At 34.9% G+C, this 21,246-nt stretch overlaps 3 protein-coding genes across 3 annotated transcripts in view; 1 reads left to right on the forward strand and 2 right to left on the reverse strand.

Moving 5' to 3' along the window:
* Positions 1-21,246, forward strand: part of LOC149476771 (E3 ubiquitin-protein ligase SH3RF1-like) — a 386,219-nt gene that overhangs the window by 113,892 nt on the left and 251,081 nt on the right. The gene's annotated exons all lie outside the window — the stretch shown is intronic.
* LOC149476779 (uncharacterized) lies at positions 5,325-6,876 on the reverse strand. Its single transcript, XM_089711578.1, has one exon. It carries the CDS (start codon positions 6,666-6,668, stop codon positions 5,325-5,327), a length of 1,344 nt encoding a protein of 447 aa, XP_089567704.1. The 5' UTR covers positions 6,669-6,876.
* Positions 7,244-11,234, reverse strand: LOC149476780 (uncharacterized). Its single transcript, XM_089711579.1, has 5 exons — positions 11,135-11,234; positions 10,752-10,826; positions 8,836-8,968; positions 8,581-8,681; positions 7,244-8,354 (listed from the first exon to the last, which is right to left on the reverse strand). The coding sequence occupies exons 1-5, from the start codon at positions 11,232-11,234 to the stop codon at positions 8,116-8,118; spliced, it is 648 nt and encodes a 215-aa protein (XP_089567705.1). The 3' UTR covers positions 7,244-8,115.

Raw genomic sequence — 21,246 nt, forward strand, 5'->3', positions numbered from 1 at the left:
GTTACGAACATTTTAAATGGGTTAAGAACATACATCTATGTTTATAAATTACATACCCATTTAAACCTGCTGCATTCGTTTTTGAATAATATTATCCATCTCCTTTCTAAAACATTTCTTTACTTTCCCAGTACATTTACCGCAACACAAATAACATAAAATAATTATAATTAACAATGGAACTGTAACAGTTATGTAATAATGATTTTTATGTGTCTTTCCAGTAAAATCCAATTGATTAGCTCCATTTTGAGCTATAATTATTTCTTCGTTTTTACTGTAACTTTTTCCCATCTTGAAAATAATTTTTACTTTTTATTAATAAAATAAGATAAGTAATGTACTTTTAATGAGGTTTGTTAGCAAATGAAACAAATATCTTAAGACGTAAGTAAATTGCATTGTGGCTGTGACCTACATAAAAATATGCAACGCTTATAAGAATCTACTTGGTAATTTCGTAACTCGCCTGCTTAGTGTGGTACGAGGTACGAACTTATCGCTATTTGAAAAGGAAACGCTTCGCTTAGACTTACTAATTGGGGTTCCTTACTTGAATGTTGCGGCATATAGGTTGTTACAAAAAATATTATATAAATTATAAACTAATTGCTAAGATTGAATTGTCCCAATGCGAGCTAATTAATAAATGAATGTGATTGAATACTGTATAAATAAAGTTTAATAAAAATGCTAAATGAGTGACCATATTATTACCTATGTAATCCGATATAACTTACTTAGTAAATAGGTACCAATTATGTATTGTAAAACACGAAATATTAAATAGGCATCTTCAATGCGTAAAAACAAAACTATCGTATTACTTTATTCTTTCGCAATATGTACACAAAAATTTAAAATATGCACAATACAATGTTAATCATATTTATGTAAAACATATAATGAAATGATAAACAGTAATATGAAACAATAAAACAAATTAAATTACTTTAAAACGTTGTATAGTGAACAATTAATATAAAAAATTGTATAAGACGCAATAGCTACGTGTAAAAAAAATATGTAAACTTACATTCTAAAAAATGTATATAACACACAAGTATGATAAATTGAATAACAATACAGATAATACTTAGAATTAAAGACTGTGTGAAAGTACTATATCGCAAATCGCACGGGTCGTCGGATTACGCGACCGCTCCTAGTTACGCTTATGCCATTGGTGGCGCATGCTCAACCGACTTCGATAACAACGAACAATATTGTTTTCAACATCAAGATCATCCTTTATAATAAAGGCTGGCTTTAACCTGTCAATAGAAATCCTAACCTTCCTATTTGGCGTTTGTATAACAAAACTTTTATTACCACGACTTATGACTGTATGGGCCATCGTAAGGTGGTTGAAGTGATTTTCTTACCGTATCATTTCTAAAAATACTTGATTGCATTCTTTCAAATCTGAATGTACGAAAATATTCCTAGAATTATATTGACGTATTGATTTAGGTCTTAATTTGCTAATTATATTTCTTATTTGCTTAACATAATCATGTACCTCGTTAAAATTATGTTTTCACCTGGAATTCTTATGTTTGTACCATACACCATTTCGCTTGCACTAACACCAGTATCTACACGTGGAACTACTCTTAATCCTAACAATACTGTACTTAACTCTATTAACCAATTATTTGATTCACTAATTCTGGCCATAAGGGCTGCCTTAAGAGATCTATGCCACCTTTCTACCTTTCCATTACTCTCTGGGTGAAAACTAGTTGTTCTTATTTTATTTATTCCAAATAGTTTCATTAGTTGCTGGAACAAATTGCTTTCGAATTGGGTTCCTCGATCACTTGTCAACCTGATAGGACATCCGAACCTGCTTATCCACCCATTGTGTATAACCTTTGCTACTTTTTCCGCATGTATATCTCTTATAGGAAAAGCTTATGGCCATCCAGTGAACCTATCTATAACCGTGACTAAATACCTATAGCCTTCAGGTGTGCTAGGTAACGGACCTACCATATCTACATGTATGTGTTCGAAGCGTTGGCATGGTGGGAAAGTACCTAACTCGGATTTGTTATGGCGTTGTACTTTTGCACGTTGACATTTAATACATGTTTTCGCCCACTGTCCCACCTCTTTATTCATACCTGGCCAGTAATATCTACTTGCTACCATTTTTCTACTAGTGCGAATACCGGGATGGCTTAAATTATGGATTATATCAAAAGCATTTTTTCTAAAATTCTCTGTTAAATAAGGACGAGCTTTCTGTCCGCTAACGTTACAAACAATTGACTTATCGCATGTCGGTACTAAAATTTCCCTAAATTGCGTATTGTCCTTGACTAACTCTTGTAATTCTCTATCTTTACTCTGCACTTCCGCTAATTCATTATAATCTATTACACTTTGACCTGATATACTTTCTATTCGTGACAAACAGTCCGCGACTACATCAGTCATCAGTCTGCCTACGGCTGTTTTGTGAGCCGCTCACACGATGCCGATGGTCCGATCTCCTTCCTCTGACGTCGCGATAACTCGCGTAAATAGTACAAGTAACGTGAATCGTCAAGCGACAGTTCGAAATGAATATAAATGTAGTGAATGTAATGTCATCATAAATGAACTATTAACTTTTATATCAAACTAGCGGTCCGCCCCGGCTTCGCCCGTGGGCGTATTTACGTTTTCTCTACATAAAAACCATCCTCGTACTTCAAGGAATATAATAAAAAAAGAATTATCGAAATCGGTTCAGCCGTTCTCGAGTTATGCGCTTACCAACACATTTTGCGATTCATTTTTATATATAAGAAGATAAGGTTGACACCCTTCCAGAAACAAGTATTATTCAGATATGTTTAAGTGCATACTCCTGTGATGAAATAGAATGTGCGAGGCAAAATGTTTATAAGCTGATGGCGCCTAATAAAAAGTTTCTAAGAAGGAAGGATGGATCGGAGCAGAAAAGCTTACAAGAAATTATAAAATTAATAAAAGAATTTGAACCTGACAGTCTACCAAAGTTTGTAGCGAGTAACTAAAATAAACTACCGCCGGACTCTTTCGACCATATTGACGTTACTACGTTCCTGAAGGAAATGGCATTGTTAAAAAGTGAAGTCGCAAATATGAAATCTACTTCTACCTCTTGTAATAACTATGTATCAGATATTGTATACATCAAGACAGAGTTGGAAAATGTTAAACAGTTAATGCACGAGCTTCAATCTTCGCGTAACTCGGTTCACTCGTCCTTTCCTAAGTCTTATCGTGATGATAAGAATACTGGAGAACGAAACAATGAATTTAATGATACAGGCAGTAGCAGTACAGCGGGCTTGCAAAATGATACGATGATTCATCCAACGCAGGGAACGAGTGGAATCTCTCAGCACATTCATAGCGAGTCCGCTATGTGCAGGCGTCGATATCACAAGTGCACCGCACGGCGGCCGTTCGCTGACTGCGGCTGCGCTTATTCGTATGGAGCGGGTTTGCGACGAGTTACAGCTGATGCCTATACCTACGTATCGAGACATAATGGTTGGAGATAACGCGATTCGTCAAGAATCTAATAATACGAATAACGATGGTTACACTACAGTTACAAAGAAGAAGAAAATATATAAATATCGTAATACTCGCGGCACTTTGCACTTTGCTTTGCACTTTGGTAGCATCCAATAACGGTCAAAGGAAATGTCAATTCAACACAGAAATCAACTGCAAATGTGTTGAGTGCAGTTTTTATGACGCGAGAAGTCAATCAATTCGACTGGTACGTTGACTCGGGCGCTAGTGCTCACATGGTTTCGAATAAGAACTTGTTATCAAACATATCCTACACACTGAAAGTCAAAGAAATTATAATCGCTGATCACAAAAAGGGTCCAGCGATGTACTCCGGAGATCTTCGACTTACTACGTGAGTGAAAACAGTCAGACATAAAGTCGAAATGAACAATGTTTTGTGCTTAAAGCAACACTCACCACGAATTTGTTTCATTTAGCAAAATGATCGCAAATGGTATCCTTGAATAAATATGGATGTTAGATTTACAAATACAATACTGGTATTGTATGTTTGTATTGATGAAGCGAGCTTGGAAAATGATGTGTTCAGATTAAACATTGAACAGTCACTTTTAGCAGGTCTCATGTAACACCTGGCACCGATGTTTTGGTCATATTAACATGACTGACCTTTAGAAATTAAAAATGAAGCGGTTGAAGGAGTAAATTACCAGAAAAAACAAGAAATAATTAAATCGAGTTCTTCTTGCTAACTAGGCTGCCTTTCTCTGCTAGTACAAGCATGAGCAGCAGTGCTAGAATGGAGAAGAAATCACTTTAAGTACATTAGTATGTAGTAAAATTATTTTAGTGAATTAAAAAAAAAAACTTTCAACTTATTCACTACAACGTCAGTCTGGGTAACTTTGTCCTTCATGTTTTACACATTGGCCCACACTTACACACTGCCAGTTTTAATTGATTTACCGCTACAAGGCATAGAAAATGTATTTCATTTTTTATTTAATATATTCTTTAGCTATCTTCGTAAATGTTCTCATTTATAACTTGACAAGTGTCATATTGACATTTTGTGTACAGACCAAAAAAATAAAATTGTTTTTGGCGCGCGTATTTCGATACATCGAAATCATGCGAGTGAAATAAATCATTTCCTGCGAGTTACTGACTTTGATCCCATTATTTCATGTTTCACTGAGGAGGTGTAAGTGTTTTTTTGGACATTTATTCAGTATTTCGGCGAAAATTTCATATTTTCGTTGGAACAAAATACTTTCACAGTAAAACTGGGTAACTTTGACCCGGGCCAATGTTACCCAAAAAAATTCATATGTATTGTTGATGTTGCCAATTATTTGTTTTTCGTTCACAGTGCGAAATTATGGCACGAAAAAAGCCTTGCCCGAAAGCAGAAACTAGACAGTACGGTACTAAGACAAGATATACTGAAGAGAGCCTGAGAGAATGCTTAAAAAAAAATAAAACAATGTGTATTGACTCAAAGAGCTGCAGCAAAATTTTACGGTATCCCAAGGAGCACAATTAAAAATAAATTAAAAGAAAAACAAACAAAAGATGTGGGTAGACCGCCAACTTTAACTGAAGTTGAAGAGAATGCAATCATATCACATGCAATAGCGTTAGCTGACCTAGAAATCCTTGTCGGTATGCAAGACGTCAGAGTAATTGTAAAAAAATACTTAGATGACGAACAACGCAGAGTCAGTACGTTTTTGTCTATCTAGTTTTTTTTGTATAAACTTAAAGATAGCTGAAGAGTGTCACAGTTTTAATAGTTTCAGCTAGGTATTTAGTTTCAGTAAATCACTGAACCCAGTCACTTGTTGGAAAATAAAGAATAAAGAATTGCTCCTGTTCTTCATGTTCACCTGTTCCTCCAAGTGTTGCTCCTGCTGTTCTTCGTCTATCTCATCCTCCACCTGATTAAAGTGCGATTCTATGTTGCTGGGTTTGACCACAGCCATTGACTGATGCAACAAAGAATGATGACGCCGTTGACATACCTTACAAGAAACCCGCAAACGACATTTGCTCACCATATGCCCACTGCATAAACAATTAAAGCAAATATTATTGGAACGAACAAACTCATTCTTTTGTTGTGGTGTAAGTGATATAAATTCTTTACAGTGACATAAAGCATGTTCTAGTTGACATTTTGGACAGGGTTTAAATTGCACTGCGGGCGTCGCTATATGGAATGACCTTTCTTTAGATGTCGATGGCGATAATAACTCCAAAGTACGAAATTTTAATTGTAGAAACTGTTGTAATTGTTCCCAACTTGGTAATTTGTCGGTATCAGTCTGGACATACTCTTCCCAATCCTTATGTGACTCTGGGTCCAATTTCTGTACAACCAGAAATATAATTAAAGGATCCCAAGAGTCTGTGGTTATGTTTATGTTTTTTAAACTATTAAGGCACTCCGTGGTAGTATCCAGTAAATTTTTTATTAATTTATAATTTTGTGAGCTCATTTTCTTTTGATTAAATAATCTTTTAAATATTGAATTAACCAGCATTTTTTTATTTCCAAATCGTTTATTTAATAAATTCCAGGATTGCTCATAATTAGCTTGTGTTATTTGAACATGTTTTAATATATTTTCAGTTTCACCAGTTAAGCTACTCTTTAAATAATATAATTTTTGTACATCCCCGAGCGCGGAGTTATTATGCACCAATGACTGAAACATATCTCTATACGAGGGCCAATCTTCATATGAACCCGAAAACGTCGGTAGCAATATTTTAGGCAGCTTTAACTGCTCGTTCGCGTTATTTGCTACTTCCAAACTTGTTCCATAGGCGGGATTCTTATTAGCGTTTATTAAAAGATCTTTTAAATCGGCTTTGATGCATAAATAAAGATCTTCAAATACAAAAAAATCTTCGTTCACAAAATACGATATTTCAGATTTCTTTTCTTTAGGTACTGTTCTCACTAAACTATTGTGAGCCTCTTTGAAAGTGTTCCAATACTCCTCAATACTTTGTAAGCGGGCTTCCACGTACCCCTTCGTCAGTCGTTGTTTTGGACACTTTTTTAAATTAGTTTGCGCCTTTTGTAATAATAAAGCCGTATCCTCCAATAAGGCGAGTAACTGCTCGACACCACTCATGTTTAGTATTTTATCAATATTGTACGAGTAACGAATAAACGTGTAAAGTAAATAACGATAATCTGTAACTTGTCACTCTTAGAATCCTTCCGTAGAAACCGGTTTCTCGACGTAATTATCATTAATTCTATCCGGCGATGGACCATATGTTGCGGCAATAAGGTTCACTTTTGCTTGGTAATACTTGGTTAAGTAAAACGCACGTCCAATCTTGATAACGTTTATTTCGTTACTAAAACAGAGCAAGTAATATGGTTAGGTACTAATTTCTAAAGCTACTTACTAGCGGCGGCGCGTACAGAAGGACTTACAGATTAACTTACCTACGTTATCAAAGACGTGTGACAGATATGAATTCTCCGGTAGCAGCGATCGCATCATTCGTCGGCGTTCGGATAATGGCTGCATGACCAGAGAGACCTTTGGTACATTCCGACAGCCAACCTCTTCAAATCATCTATGGTTAACCTCGGAAAGTCATTCAGGTCAGGGAAGTCCGCATCGATATTTTGAAAGTCGTATAACGTTTATTTAAATTCTGAGCTTCCACTATGCCCGCCAAATGGACCGATTTGCTTGTTTAGTTGTTAATTGGCGGTAGCCTTCTAATAAGGATTCAGGCATGTGAGTATCATGGCCATATCCATGTAACTCATTGACATCCCTGAATCCTCTGTCAAGTATAAACACATCTCCGCATCGGAAATATGACTGCATATCACCATCTGTCCTATTAAATTCCTTACTCATAATAGTGGCATCATTCATTATAGCTTTGTAAGGCCCCAAGCAGTCTAAAATATGTCCATCATAACATATCATAATGAATGGTTTCACTAAATTGGTCTATTTATGTAAGCTATATGTCTGTTTTTGGAATAAGTAATGACTGCTACTTTGCACAAATACATAATATGTAACATCACAAATCGTGATTGCAGGCTTTGATTCAACGGGCATTGAGGTATTTCCATAAAAACTGTATTCCTCTGCGCAACATTTTAAACAGTCATTTGACTTAGGCCCAAATAAAGAGGCACAAGTTGTTCAGCCAAGATAACTGTCTCTATTTGAAATTCTTTCCATCATATCTAGCAAGTTGTCCATCTGAGTACCAGTAAAATCTGAATAGTTTACTTGTAATTGATCCCAAAAATCATTATACAAATGATAATTACATATTCGTGCATTTTGTGGAATATAAATTCTGAAGCGTTTTAAAACCTCTTCTTTTAACAGTGTTGGTACCAATAACAGTTCAACATTCTCACAATCTGGAAATACACAGTGCCTGGTTGTAACGAGAGATTATTTTTGGTTGTTCTTGCCTTCTATGGGGTTGAAACAAGACATCTTATGGAAATGGTAGTGGTTACAGCACCTGTATATCCATTAAGCACATTTAAGCATTCCACTGGTTGTTGCACTCAGAGTTTGGGCAGCTACACTAACTTTCATCTTCTTCATTTCTGCTGCGAAAACATGTTGCTCTGTCTTTTTTATGCATTCTAGTGTGACCTAGTTGGCAATCAGCATCAAATACTGTTTGAATATCCTTCCATGTGGCAACTTTGCCTCTGAAGAGTATATCTTTTGTGAGCAGGTTGTTCCTAAGGCCTTTAAGAGGGTGTGGGGGATCAAACACTACACTTAACTGTTGTCCTGACACCTCCTCAATAATTCCATCTGCAAAAAAAAAAGTATATTGAGTTCAAAAATTTAATTTGATGTAAGTATTACAGGTCAGATTACAGATTAAAATTAGCACACAGGAGACATATGACATGTACTAACATACAGATGGATATTTAGATACAATGTTGATGGGTACTTTTTATCTCAGGTGTTTTCCAACTTTTAAGCAGACAATGTGCATGCAAGGACTATTCGTAAAGAGATTTTATCTACTCACCATTGCATTCCTCATTTAAAATCCTTTTTCGTGCAGTCTCCAATTTCAAGATATTTATGGCTGTTCTAAAAGTCGAGCCTTGGTCGGTTCGGACTCTGACACTTTAGTGACCACTTCCTTTAAAATTCTTACTACTGCAGTTGTTCCCTCACAAAAGAAAACCACATATTAATGTAGGTTGTCTCCAGTTTGAGCACACTCCTTTTAGCATGATTACTAAGGCATGATCGCAAAACGTATAGTACTCTTTCATACCCAAAGTCTTTAAATCCTCTTATCTCATCTTGGGACTCAACATAAGTGAGATGAGGTGTCAGAGCAACCTCATCAAACAAAATAGAACACAGTTTCTTCTTTGTGTCCCATTGCTGTATTTTGTGCTTTATTACTAGAAAAATATTGTCATTTAGTCCCACATTGAACATGATATTTTCAGCCAAACGATTTAAAGTTCGTTTACTGGGCAAATTAAATATTTTTTGGAGCAACCAAACGCCAAATGCTTTTCACTGGTTGTGTATCTCATTGCCTTCTTCTTTCTATTTGCTATTTTTAAATGCATGAATAGAAAATCTTGGGTTTGTTGTGACATTTTCTCAAAATTTTCATTAAACAATTTTTATTTTATCTTTGCAAAAATGGCTTCTGAGTCTTGTTTTCTTCAACAACAATTTTCCTCATTTTTTTTATAAAGCACCTGCTGTGTGTGGACAATTTGTTGGCTGTAAAAGAATAAAAAATAAAATAAAAATATAAAAAATTAGGCTTTGACTGTATACTTTTTAGGTTCCTAGAAACATACATAGTTTGACCCACACTATGAATCACATCTGTAAATAGAAGAAACATTCAATTATAAGTAAGGGAGAAGCAAGAATATCAGGTAACTATTTAGGTATCTTGAGCAACATTTTAACGTTTGCCATCTCACTATTTTTTAAAGCAATATTTATTCCAATATTGCTTGTATAAAATTTCGTTTTTGAAATCGTCGCTTAAATAATATGAATGACACTAAGGACCATAATAACCAAAAAGATTAACTTTTTACGGCACAGATTTTTGATACCGATAAAAGTAAAACAATTTTCAGAAAAATGAAGTCTCTAGGCCTAAAATAAGTCATATCTGTATTTTTTTTTAATTTCTTACCTAGGGTGACCACTGTGAAATAAACATGCACAATTTTACGAAAAATAATGTATTTATTTAAAATTACAGAAATATGAGATCAGAATCAAATTAGGAACATTAATATTAAAAATATTCCTGATGGTCATTAAAACAAGTTTTTCCTTCTCGGTAGCAGAGAGGTACCTTGCATATCTTGCAGCTCCATACAGCATAAGCACTGGCATGTCTTTTGTGCTATATACACTGCAGCGTCTTGAAGTGCCTCTTACAGGCTGATGGTTTGCTAGAGAAACCCTTATTGCACGTGGGACTTCAGGCTTGTGTTTCTTGATAAAAGAGCAGGTAGGTGAGTTAGGTTTGCTAGAGCTGCGCGACAGTCCACTCTTGTTACTGACATATGCAGGAGCCAACATATCTTGGTAAACTTGTCGCCGAAAATCTTTCAGACAAAATTCATCTAAACAAGTGTTGCGGTCTTTTTGGAGATCTTTTAGATGATAAAAGCGTTTACCACTGTGCAATCTAGAAAATGAAAAAATATACAATGCGACCACTTCTTTGACTTGCGATCGATTGCGTAGCTCCCTTTCAACTGGTCCAATTTGTCCACGAAATTCATGTTCTTGTTGTAGTCCTTCAAGGCTGAAGGACATGGAACTTCAATCTTCTCTCCAGTTTTTTCAGTTCTTGTCACATGAACCTTATTTCGTGGTCAAGAAGTTTGTGTGAAAGAGTAATTGGTAACTTTCAATTGTATTGTGTACAAAGAGGTTTCATATGGGTTGATGAATGTAAAATTAAAAACCATGGTACTAAAAAATTAAACACGCCAGTATTATTTACCACAGGTACTAAAAAATTTAAAGTTTTTAAAGATAGGATAAAGAAGATGCAGGAGGGTCTGCAAATACATATATCTGCTGGTCTTGAATATAAATGATCAACTGGATGTTCTTAAATGAGAAAATGGTATATGGAAAAAATTTAACATAAGTTTTAGTAAAACTTAAGTTAGTTTGAAAAATGAGTATCATTACTTCGGACAACCACTGGATTTTCCACAATTTCCTCAATTTCTTCTTTTTTACTGTAGTTATGATCATAATGATCGCCTGAAAGTAACCAAATAAACTTAAATTAAATATAAGTTTTTAAATTGTCATGGTCATTAACATTATTATTAACGCAAACGGGATACATAGTACATACCATGTTTTTAATTAAATAATTTAGGTAAAGAAATGCATAATCATAAACAGGAAGAATAAACATTTTTTGTCGCGGCATATGTCGTACCTGGAAATGCATCAGGCTAAGTTCAGTCGTCCCAAACATATTTTCCTATCGCACCTAGTAACACCGTCGTGTTATCTCTCCCAGGTGTTGCTATAACTCCCAGGTGTTGCTGCATGGAATTTACACTTTACACCTACAATTTTGGTTTTCGAAGGATCTTTTGAAAAACTGGTCTCGTCTAAGTTCCAGATTGCATTAGGCTTGTCTGCTAAACCTAATTCCATTATAGTTGTTTGGAGTAAATCAAAGTACTCATCAATCATAAATCACAAATGGATAAACTGCTGTTTTCCGAGCGTATTCAACAGCCTGTGGTTTTTTAACCGAAAGGTTATGTCGATTTTGAAATGAGACCAACCACTCCTTTCCCGGTATTCTGACGGATCCTCCAGTCGTAAAACGATGAAGCTTGCCTCAAATACGAATTTAGATGATGCTGTATTTAAGTGGTTTACTCAAAAAAGATGCCAAGGAGAACCTATTTCTGGTCCAATACTGTGTGAAAAAGCAGTTCAATTTAACGAAAAACTAGGAGGGACGTCTAATTTTCAAGCGAGCACAGGCTGGTTAAAACGATTTAAGTCAAGACATGGCATTCGTGAGCTTCAAATAGAAGGAGAAAACTATCTGCTGATTCATCAGCAGCTGAATCATTCAGAATCAAACTAAGGGATATACTGAACCAAGAAAATTACGCTCTGGAAAACGTTTTCAATGCAGACGAAACCAGGCTTAATTGGAAAGCTTTGCCGCGAAATTGCATGAGTTTTTCGCGGCACCTGGTCCTAAAATAAGCAAGGATCGTATCACTGCCTTAGCATGCGCTAATGCTACTGGCAGCCACCGACTGCCCATGCTTGTAATTGGTAATAGTAAGAAACCATGTTGTTTCAAGCACGTTAATATGTCTGCCATGCCTATCGTTTATACTTCGCAAAAGAGTGCTTGGATGGATAGTACAATTTTCGTGGAATGGTTTGTAGAAACTTTTATCCCCTTTGTAAAAGCCCACCAATTGAAAAATGGTTAAAGAGAGAAAACATTATTGCTTTTTGATAACGCCCCAACTCATGTGACATCTAAATGAAAAAGATGAGTTTGTAAAAGTCATGTTTCTTCCACCTAGCGTGACTTCATTATTACAGCCCATGGATCAAGGCGTTATTGAGACTTTCAAACGGTATTATAGAAAAGAATTGTTATATAGATATTTAATAGATAAGAAATCATAAAAAGATTGATTTAAAAGACGCGTCCTATATGATCGGAGCAGCATGGGACAGTTTAAAAGAACAGAACTTGAAAAAAGCGTGGAATAAAGTTTTGGATATAGAGGGAGATCCTCAAATTGGATGTATAAATGAGAAACACGAAGATGTATCTGAAATGATAGAAATGCTAAAAAATCTTGATTGCCACGAATGTGATGAAGAACAGGTTCAAGAATGGATGGATATCGACGATGAAGATCCCGGGTACCAAATTATGCAGGATATAAAGTTACTTATGCTCGTCTTTTGTTTTTTTATATCCGTAATGGTAGACTTACCAACTTTGTATTCAATAGATAACTTGGTTGCAGGTTCGCCTTCTTCCAACCGTTTATTAATGTCGTATTTATCTTTCATAGAAAGGACAACACGCTTACGTTTAGGCATTTCAAAGAAAGAGTTTACTTTCACGCGGAAAAACTTTGTTTATCGACTAGCAGTTACTAGGACGTTCAATAACGAAGTGCGACAAGTGTGCGAAAACTGACGCGCGGGCGGGCGGTGGTGAGAGGTGGGGGCATTGACCCGTACGTACTATGTTCGGATAAGCGGTCGTTCGGTTGAGCGACGTTCGGATAATCGACGCTCCACTGTAAATAAATAAATAAATAAATAAAATTATAATAAAGGACTCAAGTGAGAAAAACACCATCGTTACAAATTTTTGAAGTTATTTCGAGATTTTTTTATCGTCATTGTTCTTGTTTATTTTTATTTTATTTTGAGTTACTTAAATCAATATAAGAATGTCGAAGAAAATCCGCGGTTTAAATTTCTCGTCTAACGAAAAAGAAACACTTATTCACTTAGTTTCAAAGTATAAAGATATTGTAGAAAATACAAAAAACGGATGCAACAACAACGGCTATAAAAAATGAAGGTTGAAGAAATCTAGCAGAAGAATTTAATTCTTTGAGCTCGTTTTGCGTTAGAAGTACGGAACAGCTCAAAACACGTTGGGATAATATAGAACGGAATACGAGAAAAAAAAGCCGTGACCAAAAAATAAATTCTGTTGACAGGTACGTATCATTATAATTGTTTATATACTAGACTACAGGCCCGTATAGAAAAAAAATATGGATCATTTGAACCACCAGGTGACCTATCTAGAACGATATACAGGGTGTAATCGTTAAGTGTGCACAGGCGATTATTCCGTAACCTAATGAGTAAAATGGCCGTATTAAAATTTTAAAAATAAAACGTACTTTCGATATCATTTTAAAGTTTTTTTATATCTGCAATAGTTACGGAATAATCGCTTGTGCACACTTAACGATTACACCCTGTATATGCACTATGCCGTCACTTGTAAGCTGTCCAACTGAGTGCAGATGAGAATTCGAAAGTACAGGTAGACTTGGTAAATTTTGGTCTTTATGGCCTTTATGGCCATCTGATACAGTTAAAGTAAGAGACAGGATATCCGAAACTGAGTTAGAACCTTTCATCATTTCTGTGCGTAATAATGATACTGACAGTGATTTTTCATATGAAGGCATTGAATTTCTTGATTTTAGTAGTTCAAATAAATACTTACATTGAAATGCTTTTTTTGTTTTGGTTAAGAAATGACGTAATTAGATCTACAGCAGGAAAAAAAGAATGCAGTGTTCGTGGAAAAGAAAAGCGCCAAATAAGATACACAGTTGATACAATACATAATTTATTTAAAAAATATAAAGAGCTGGGTGGCAAGTATGGGATGACAACACTGTAGAAATATAAACCATTTTACATCGTCTACCCCAATCTAAATTCAAGGAATACATGTTTATGTATTAAACATTCAAATATAGAGTTGAAATATTAAGCCTTGCATCTTTATGGATCGTTAAAACAAAAATCTACTAACACTAACTAATCTAAACTAAAATGCTACTTGTGGCAAAAGGCAGGTAGGAACACTGACCTCCGTAGAAAGGGGAAAACTAATGACCACAATTCTCTGCTTCAGCGCAGTTGGCAACTATATGCCGCCAATGTTCATATTTCCAAGGAAGTGAATGATACCGGAGTTGCTTGATGGCGGACCAGCTGGGTCTTGGGGAGAATGTCACGAATCTGGGTGGATCCAAGGTCCCTTGTTTGTCCTTTGGCTAAAGAGATTCATTGAGTGGTCGCATTCCACCGAAGATAATCCAGAACTTTATTGCTAGACGGTCATGCAACACATGTTAAATCTGTGGAGGTCATTGATTTGGCTCGAAATTGGTGTTATTTTATTGTGTTTCCCACCTCACTGCACACACCGACTCCAACCACTGGATGTTGGGTTCATGAAACCTATAAGCACATATTATTCCACCGAAATAAAGAATTGGTTGCGAAAGAATTGAGCCATCCCGGACGTGTGGTGACACAATTTCAGACAGCTGGACTATTCGGAAAAGCAGATACAAAATCTGCAGCAACAATGACGACTGCTATTAATTCATTCAGAGCCACAGGTATATGGCCTGTAAACAAGGATGTTTTCCCTGACGTAGTTTTTGCACCCGCGGACACTACTGAGCCTGCTGAGGTGTCTTTAGTTAACGAAGCCATTTCGCAGAGAGACAACATTCCAATGAGGCAAGAAACTCCAGAAGGTGACTCTGGTGCCAAAACGCCACTCAGACAACCACTCCAAGAAATTTTGACCGGTAACAAGACACCACCATCGCAAATACTACAACAGGATAGGAATATACAAACCCATCCTAAGCAACCTTCTCCACAACCTGGTTGTTCTTGGATGGTCGAACTAACTAAAAGTAATTCATTACTTAACTGTACCAAAGTTCTGTATTTCCTTTTTTTATATTTAAGTTTTATAAAAGATATGTGTTACAGTTTTTTTGTGTGATCTCTGATTTCTTTATCTTACATAAATAATAATAAAGAGAAGTTTTTGTACTGAATTTGTTATGCTAAAGTGTTGTTGTTTTTATTTATATATATATTTTATTTTTGAAACTGTCGTTATGTATCTAAGAAATAAAACTATGTCGTTTTGAAGTTGTGTTTCGTTCCTTATAATGACTACCCCACAATGCCCCATACGAGACCCCACTTAACCCCACTATACATGGGGCATAGCGGGTCAAATGCCTTATATAATTTAAGTAATTACATCTCGTAGATCGAGATAACGTTATCAACATAGATGTATCCAGGCATTTGCAATGAAGTAAGCTATGATTCTAAGATAAAAATTTTAATTTAATTACATTATTTTAGTTTTTAGGAATGATTAAACGTTAAGTACCCTACTGTGCCCCCCCTCCCCTACCAAATAAATATTTTTAAGCACTTAAACATAATAATAAAACATAATATAATACATAAAAATGAGCATTTATGGTTCAATTTAGAATATGCATTTTACTACACAAAAAATACATTAAAACATAAAAATAAACAATTAAAAAAGAACTATTTATTTATTTATTTATTTATTTATTCACACACATATCAATTACCTTTACAGGATTAACCCAATGCGGTACTGACTAAAACTAAAATTCTTATACATATATTAAAACGAATACTAATACTAAAAACTTAAACTTATAAACTTACAATCTACTAAATGGACATACAATGACAATATACACAATCCAATAATAAAATATAATCCAATAATAAATACAATCTAAAAATAATAAATTAATAACAAATAATATAAAGAAGAACCTTTGATAATTCACCCAACTTGCATGTAAATATGTCCACCCTCCCATGGAGGTCATTAAGAACGCGGAGTGCTCGCACCAGAGGAGACTTCGCAAGCAGCTTGGCTCGTGCTTGCGGCACGTAGAGTAGTGGGGGCTTGTGACGCTTCTCAACGTACTTGTCCGGCACATACAGCGAGAGGGATTGGAGTACTCCGGGATTATGTGCAAATCCCCTCAATAACTGTATAAAGTATAGCGCAATGGAGAATTCCCGTCGCACCCTCAGTTCATTGTATCCTACCATACCCAAAATGAATAGTGTAGGATACATTAACGGGTAAAAGGGGTACACCCCATATAGCTTTAAATAAAGATATCTAATGTATTTGTTCTGGACCCGCTCTAACATTATATTATATTTTTCTTCGTGGGACGACCAAACAACTGAATTGTGCTCCATGTGACTGCGTATTAACGCGTTGAAGAGCACTTTTATCGTTGTAATATTAGTGAAATCTTTTGTTTGGCGCAAAAGGAACCCAAGGTTTTTGTAAGCTTTTTTGCAAATGTTTGTGATGTGCTCACGAAACATCAGATCAGGCGTGAAGTAAACTCCTAGATCGCGCACCTTATTCACCCGTTGAATAGGAACGGATCCAAGCGAGTAACTGTAGTTTATACTTTTATTTGCGCGAGTGAAACTAACTACAGAGCACTTAGCTATATTAAAATATAGCTTATTTCGCAGACTCCATTCGAATATATTTAGTAAGTCTCTTTGTAGGCGCTCACAGTCCGCCTCCTCGTTTACTCGGAGAAAAACTTTCAGATCATCAGCAAATAACAGGCACTGACTGTACTCCAGGACATCTGGCAAGTCGTTAATCATTAAGACGAACTCCAGGGGACCGAGATTACTGCCTTGACTTACGCCAGATGTCGTGGAATAGGGATCGGACTCACACCTCTTGAAAGAGACATACTGCTGTCGGTCTTGCATATAAGATGCCCAGAATTGCAAGAGTTTCGGTGTGCATCCTACTTCCGCCAACTTCCTCAATAAGACATCATTGTCGACGGTGTCAAATGCTTTTTGGAAGTCCAGGTATACCACGTCTACCTGAACTCCTGCATCCACCGCCGGTACTAAGTACGCCATGATATTGAGTAAGTTAGTGGAAGTACTACGCGCAGGCCGAAACCCATGCTGTGCATCACAGAGCTGCCCTGAAACCTGCTCGTACATCCTGTGCTGTATAGCGGCTTCAAAAACCTTTGCAGGTGTTGATAGTACTGCAACAGGCCTGTAATCTTGAACGCTTGCACTCACTCTACCTTTGGGCACCGGTATCACTCGCGTAATTTTCCATTGCGTTGGGAATGTATTATTAAAAAAATACATTCCCAACGCAATATATATAATTTTATTAAAAAAAATACTACTCATGGGTACTATTCCCATTAATTCTGTTTCGTCACGTGGACATGTCCTTTTAATAACTGTCCCAAAATAGTTTTGCCCACAAAAATTTTGAATTATTTAACCTAAATATTTTCAATAATACATGATAAATAAAGAAATACAAATTACAATTATGACTCTATTTCAGTCTTGTCATTCCCTGAATAATTAGAAAAGATATACGAAAAATAAAACTTGCATTTGGACAATATGTTACTATACAGACCGAAATGTTAAATTTTTAATTGGAAATATTTATCTAATGATTAACACTAATTATTTAGTTTCATTATATAGGATCTACGAACTCATTACGGCATAATTCTCATTCTATTTAAAGCAGATGAATTGTTATCGCGATTTAATTTTTGTTACAAATAGGACATTTTTTCCATGGAACTTTTAGATAAATCAAGTAGATTATAATATTTTTTACAATTATTTAAAAAATTTAAGTCATAAAACAATAATTGATTTTTAAAGTCTGTTTTTATAACCTGCGCCATTTTAACTCACTCTTCACTCAAAGCAAAATTTTCTTTGTCTAGTGATAAAGGGAGTGATATGAATATTAATAATTGTGCAGTTCTAGGGACGATTGCAATTGGATGTGGGCATTTAGTATTCTTGTTGAAGGATTTAAATGTTCAATAGAAATGCACGGCCTCATTTATAGCAGAATGATTAGCGATGGAAATTCCTCAACATACACAAAAATAATTGAAGCTCGACTACGCAAACGTCACTGTACAAAAAATTTAGTGCAAAAATCACATACTTATAGTGCCATAAACTTAACTGACCCGGTGACGGTGTCGCTGATGTCGATTTTAGTTCGTAGTTTTAGTAGTTCCAGTTTTTGTCACCGGGTCGGTTAAGTTTGTGGCACTGTAATGAGGAACATGTGTTATAAACTGACACAACTTAAGACAGACACAAGGTATCCTTCAAGGCAAAGAAAGAACATAACGGACAAAAAAATAATAGCAATTCGTGGGACGTTAAAAAAGCAATGGAGAAATAAACGTCAGATTCTTTGCAATTCAAAGTGCCATAAAAGTCTTTCTATAATAGTTTTTAGTTTTTTTTGTAATGAGTCTTTAACTGTTTTATTTTGATGTTATTTTTATTGCTATTTTAATGCCAGTATATTTTACATATGATTTTAAGCTTTCGCGGTCACAATTACTATTATTAGTAGCACGGAACTAAGACTACTACTACTACTAGTATTCCAAGAGTTTTCATTGTTTACAGAAATCATTGGGTTTGAAGCAGAAGAAGATCCATTTCAAGACTCTGGTTCAGAATACCAACCATCTGGACGTAATTCGACAGCATATACTATTGATTTAGAGAAATTGAGAATTTAGGTGACGAAAACCAATCCCCAAATAATGTACATAACTTCGGAAATTACTCCAGTTCAATGTAAACCTAGAAAAAGAGTGAAACAACCTAGCAAATGGAAGAAGAATGTGAGAAAAGAAAAGTGTTCATGAGGTGAGGAATATATGTATTAATGTTAAAGGTGTTCTAGTGCCACCAAAACAAATTGATACTGCTCGTGAGTGCAATTGCCAACATAAGTGTCATGAAAAGATTCTGCCTGCTCAGCAAATAATTCTGTTCAACAGCTTTTATGCTTTGGGAAATTATAACTTGCAGACATCTTACCTTTGTCATAGATGTTGAAGATGACATTGATAGCGACTAAGAATACCTTTATTGTTATTGCTATTGCTTTTTTATTAAGTGTTTTTTAATAAACAATTGACCTAACAACCATTTTTTTTTCTAAAATTTTATGTATTGTTTCCAAATAAACCATTTTTATTTATTTAAAAAAGAACCTACTGCCAAAGTGACTTATCTGTGTATAAAATGTAGATATAGCAAACAAGCTATTTTGTCACTATTATAGGTAATCATTATTTGGAACATTAATAGGTCAAATAAAACATAAAAGTAATAAAAAGTATGTATTCTTAAGAGTGCTAGTTGATTAAGAAAATACGGTTTCAATTTTCTATGGTACTCAAAAATCTTGTCCATTGAACAAGATTTCCCAAAGAGGCTAATTTAAAAGAGAATTGGATAAATGCAACGGGAGGAGTTAACTGGATGCCGAACAGCACTAAGCAGTCTAACAAAGGCCACCGACACATCAAACCTACGGCAGTTCAAAGATTTAAAATAATGCATATTTTCTGTTTGTATTTTGTAAATATAGATTTATACTATTCTATTCCGTTTTTTATTTAATAATATAATATATAAAGACGTACTTAGTAGTAATAAACATACTCCAAAATGTGACACATTATATTATACTCATATAATAGAAAGAAAAAAAAACGCATTATCGATAACAAGGCTGACATCCCTTAGGGCATAGCATCAGATTAATATCAAGTTAATGTCATTAATGTAGAGTGACACAAATTTCAACCTTATCTCTATGTGGTGAGGTTGAAATATCTATCGAAAACTAACGCCCTCTTTTGTGGAATAGCTGAATGTTTTCGAATTTGGAATTTCTGAGCAAAGAGAAATAAAACAGCTAATATACCTAGGGGTGTTATACTAAATTAAACCGTAACATTGTGCATTAGGGTACATATTGAAATGCTGAATTTTTAACCTAAGTCAGTTTTTACTCAAATTAAGCTGTCCAATCAAAGGCATTGATTACTTGTAGTGTACTGTTTAACTATCGGTTTAAATGTGTGTGTTTGGCGACAGTGGTTTTCATAATAATTATGACATTATAGCACTTCTATTTGTTCTTACTGTTCTGTGGTGATGGATTGTGAAGATTCTTGAGTCAGGAACTGTTGGTCGTTTCCAGGCACTGTAGACTGGGATGTAGATGGCTGTGAGTTTTTTATCATAAAAGGCGTTTGCAAAGTTTGTTTTTAATTATTCTTTGTTGTTGGATCTTGTGTTGTTCCCTTATAATAAATGTCCTTTCATCGCTAGCTTTAGATTTAGATAGTGTATAAGTATCCGGGGTACTCCTTGCTTGACCGCGATTTTGTTTAATTTTTTTTATAGAATTTAATATATCCATTTGTAAATCAATTTTCTTGCTCTCAGACATCGCTTAAATATGGAACAAAGGATATAAAGAATTTATCGTCAGGAGATGTGTCTTTCTGGCTTTTTCAATTCTTCAATCATTTGCGATTCAATATTTTCTAATTTTCTTGACGACATTGTAACTTTTATAGTCTTCTTTTTGCTTGGTGAACGATTTGTGTCGCCATCAATATATTCATCATCTACAGTCTGTTTTATTATTTGCCCAGTCAACGAGCTGTCATCCATACTTAATATTATAAATGCGAAAGTAACTCTGTCTGTCTGTCTGTTACTCAATCACGCATAAACTACTGAACCAATTTTCATGAAATTTGGTATAGAGATATAAAAACCCGGGTAAAACGGGTATAAAAACCCGAGAAAGGACATAGGCTACTTTTTATCCCGGGAAATTGACGCAATCCCGGAAATCCCACGGGACCGGGAACTCACTTGTCACTTATATTGTGATCGACATTTATGTGTACCTATATTATTGTTTAAAAGTACAACATACTAAAAAAATTTGCTGCCATGAAAATCCACGTAATTCTTATAAATTTTTATGTTTTGTTATTTTCCCTAATTAATAAAAGAAAATCTTTGTTCATAATGTTTTGGTTTAAATAATAAGTACCTCAGAAACCTATTTGTCATTTGAATAATAAAAAACTTAGTTTGTTACTAAGAGAAATAATAAATAATATAATTATGATTATATAAATATATATATTTTATTTACTTAGTATTAATGTAG

The sequence above is a fragment of the Colias philodice genome, chromosome 26 (genome assembly GCF_061535455.1).
Source record: "Colias philodice isolate Cphi_HAF_F1 chromosome 26, ilColPhil1 Martin Lab GWU primary, whole genome shotgun sequence".
NCBI classification, from domain to species: Eukaryota; Metazoa; Arthropoda; class Insecta; order Lepidoptera; family Pieridae; genus Colias; species Colias philodice.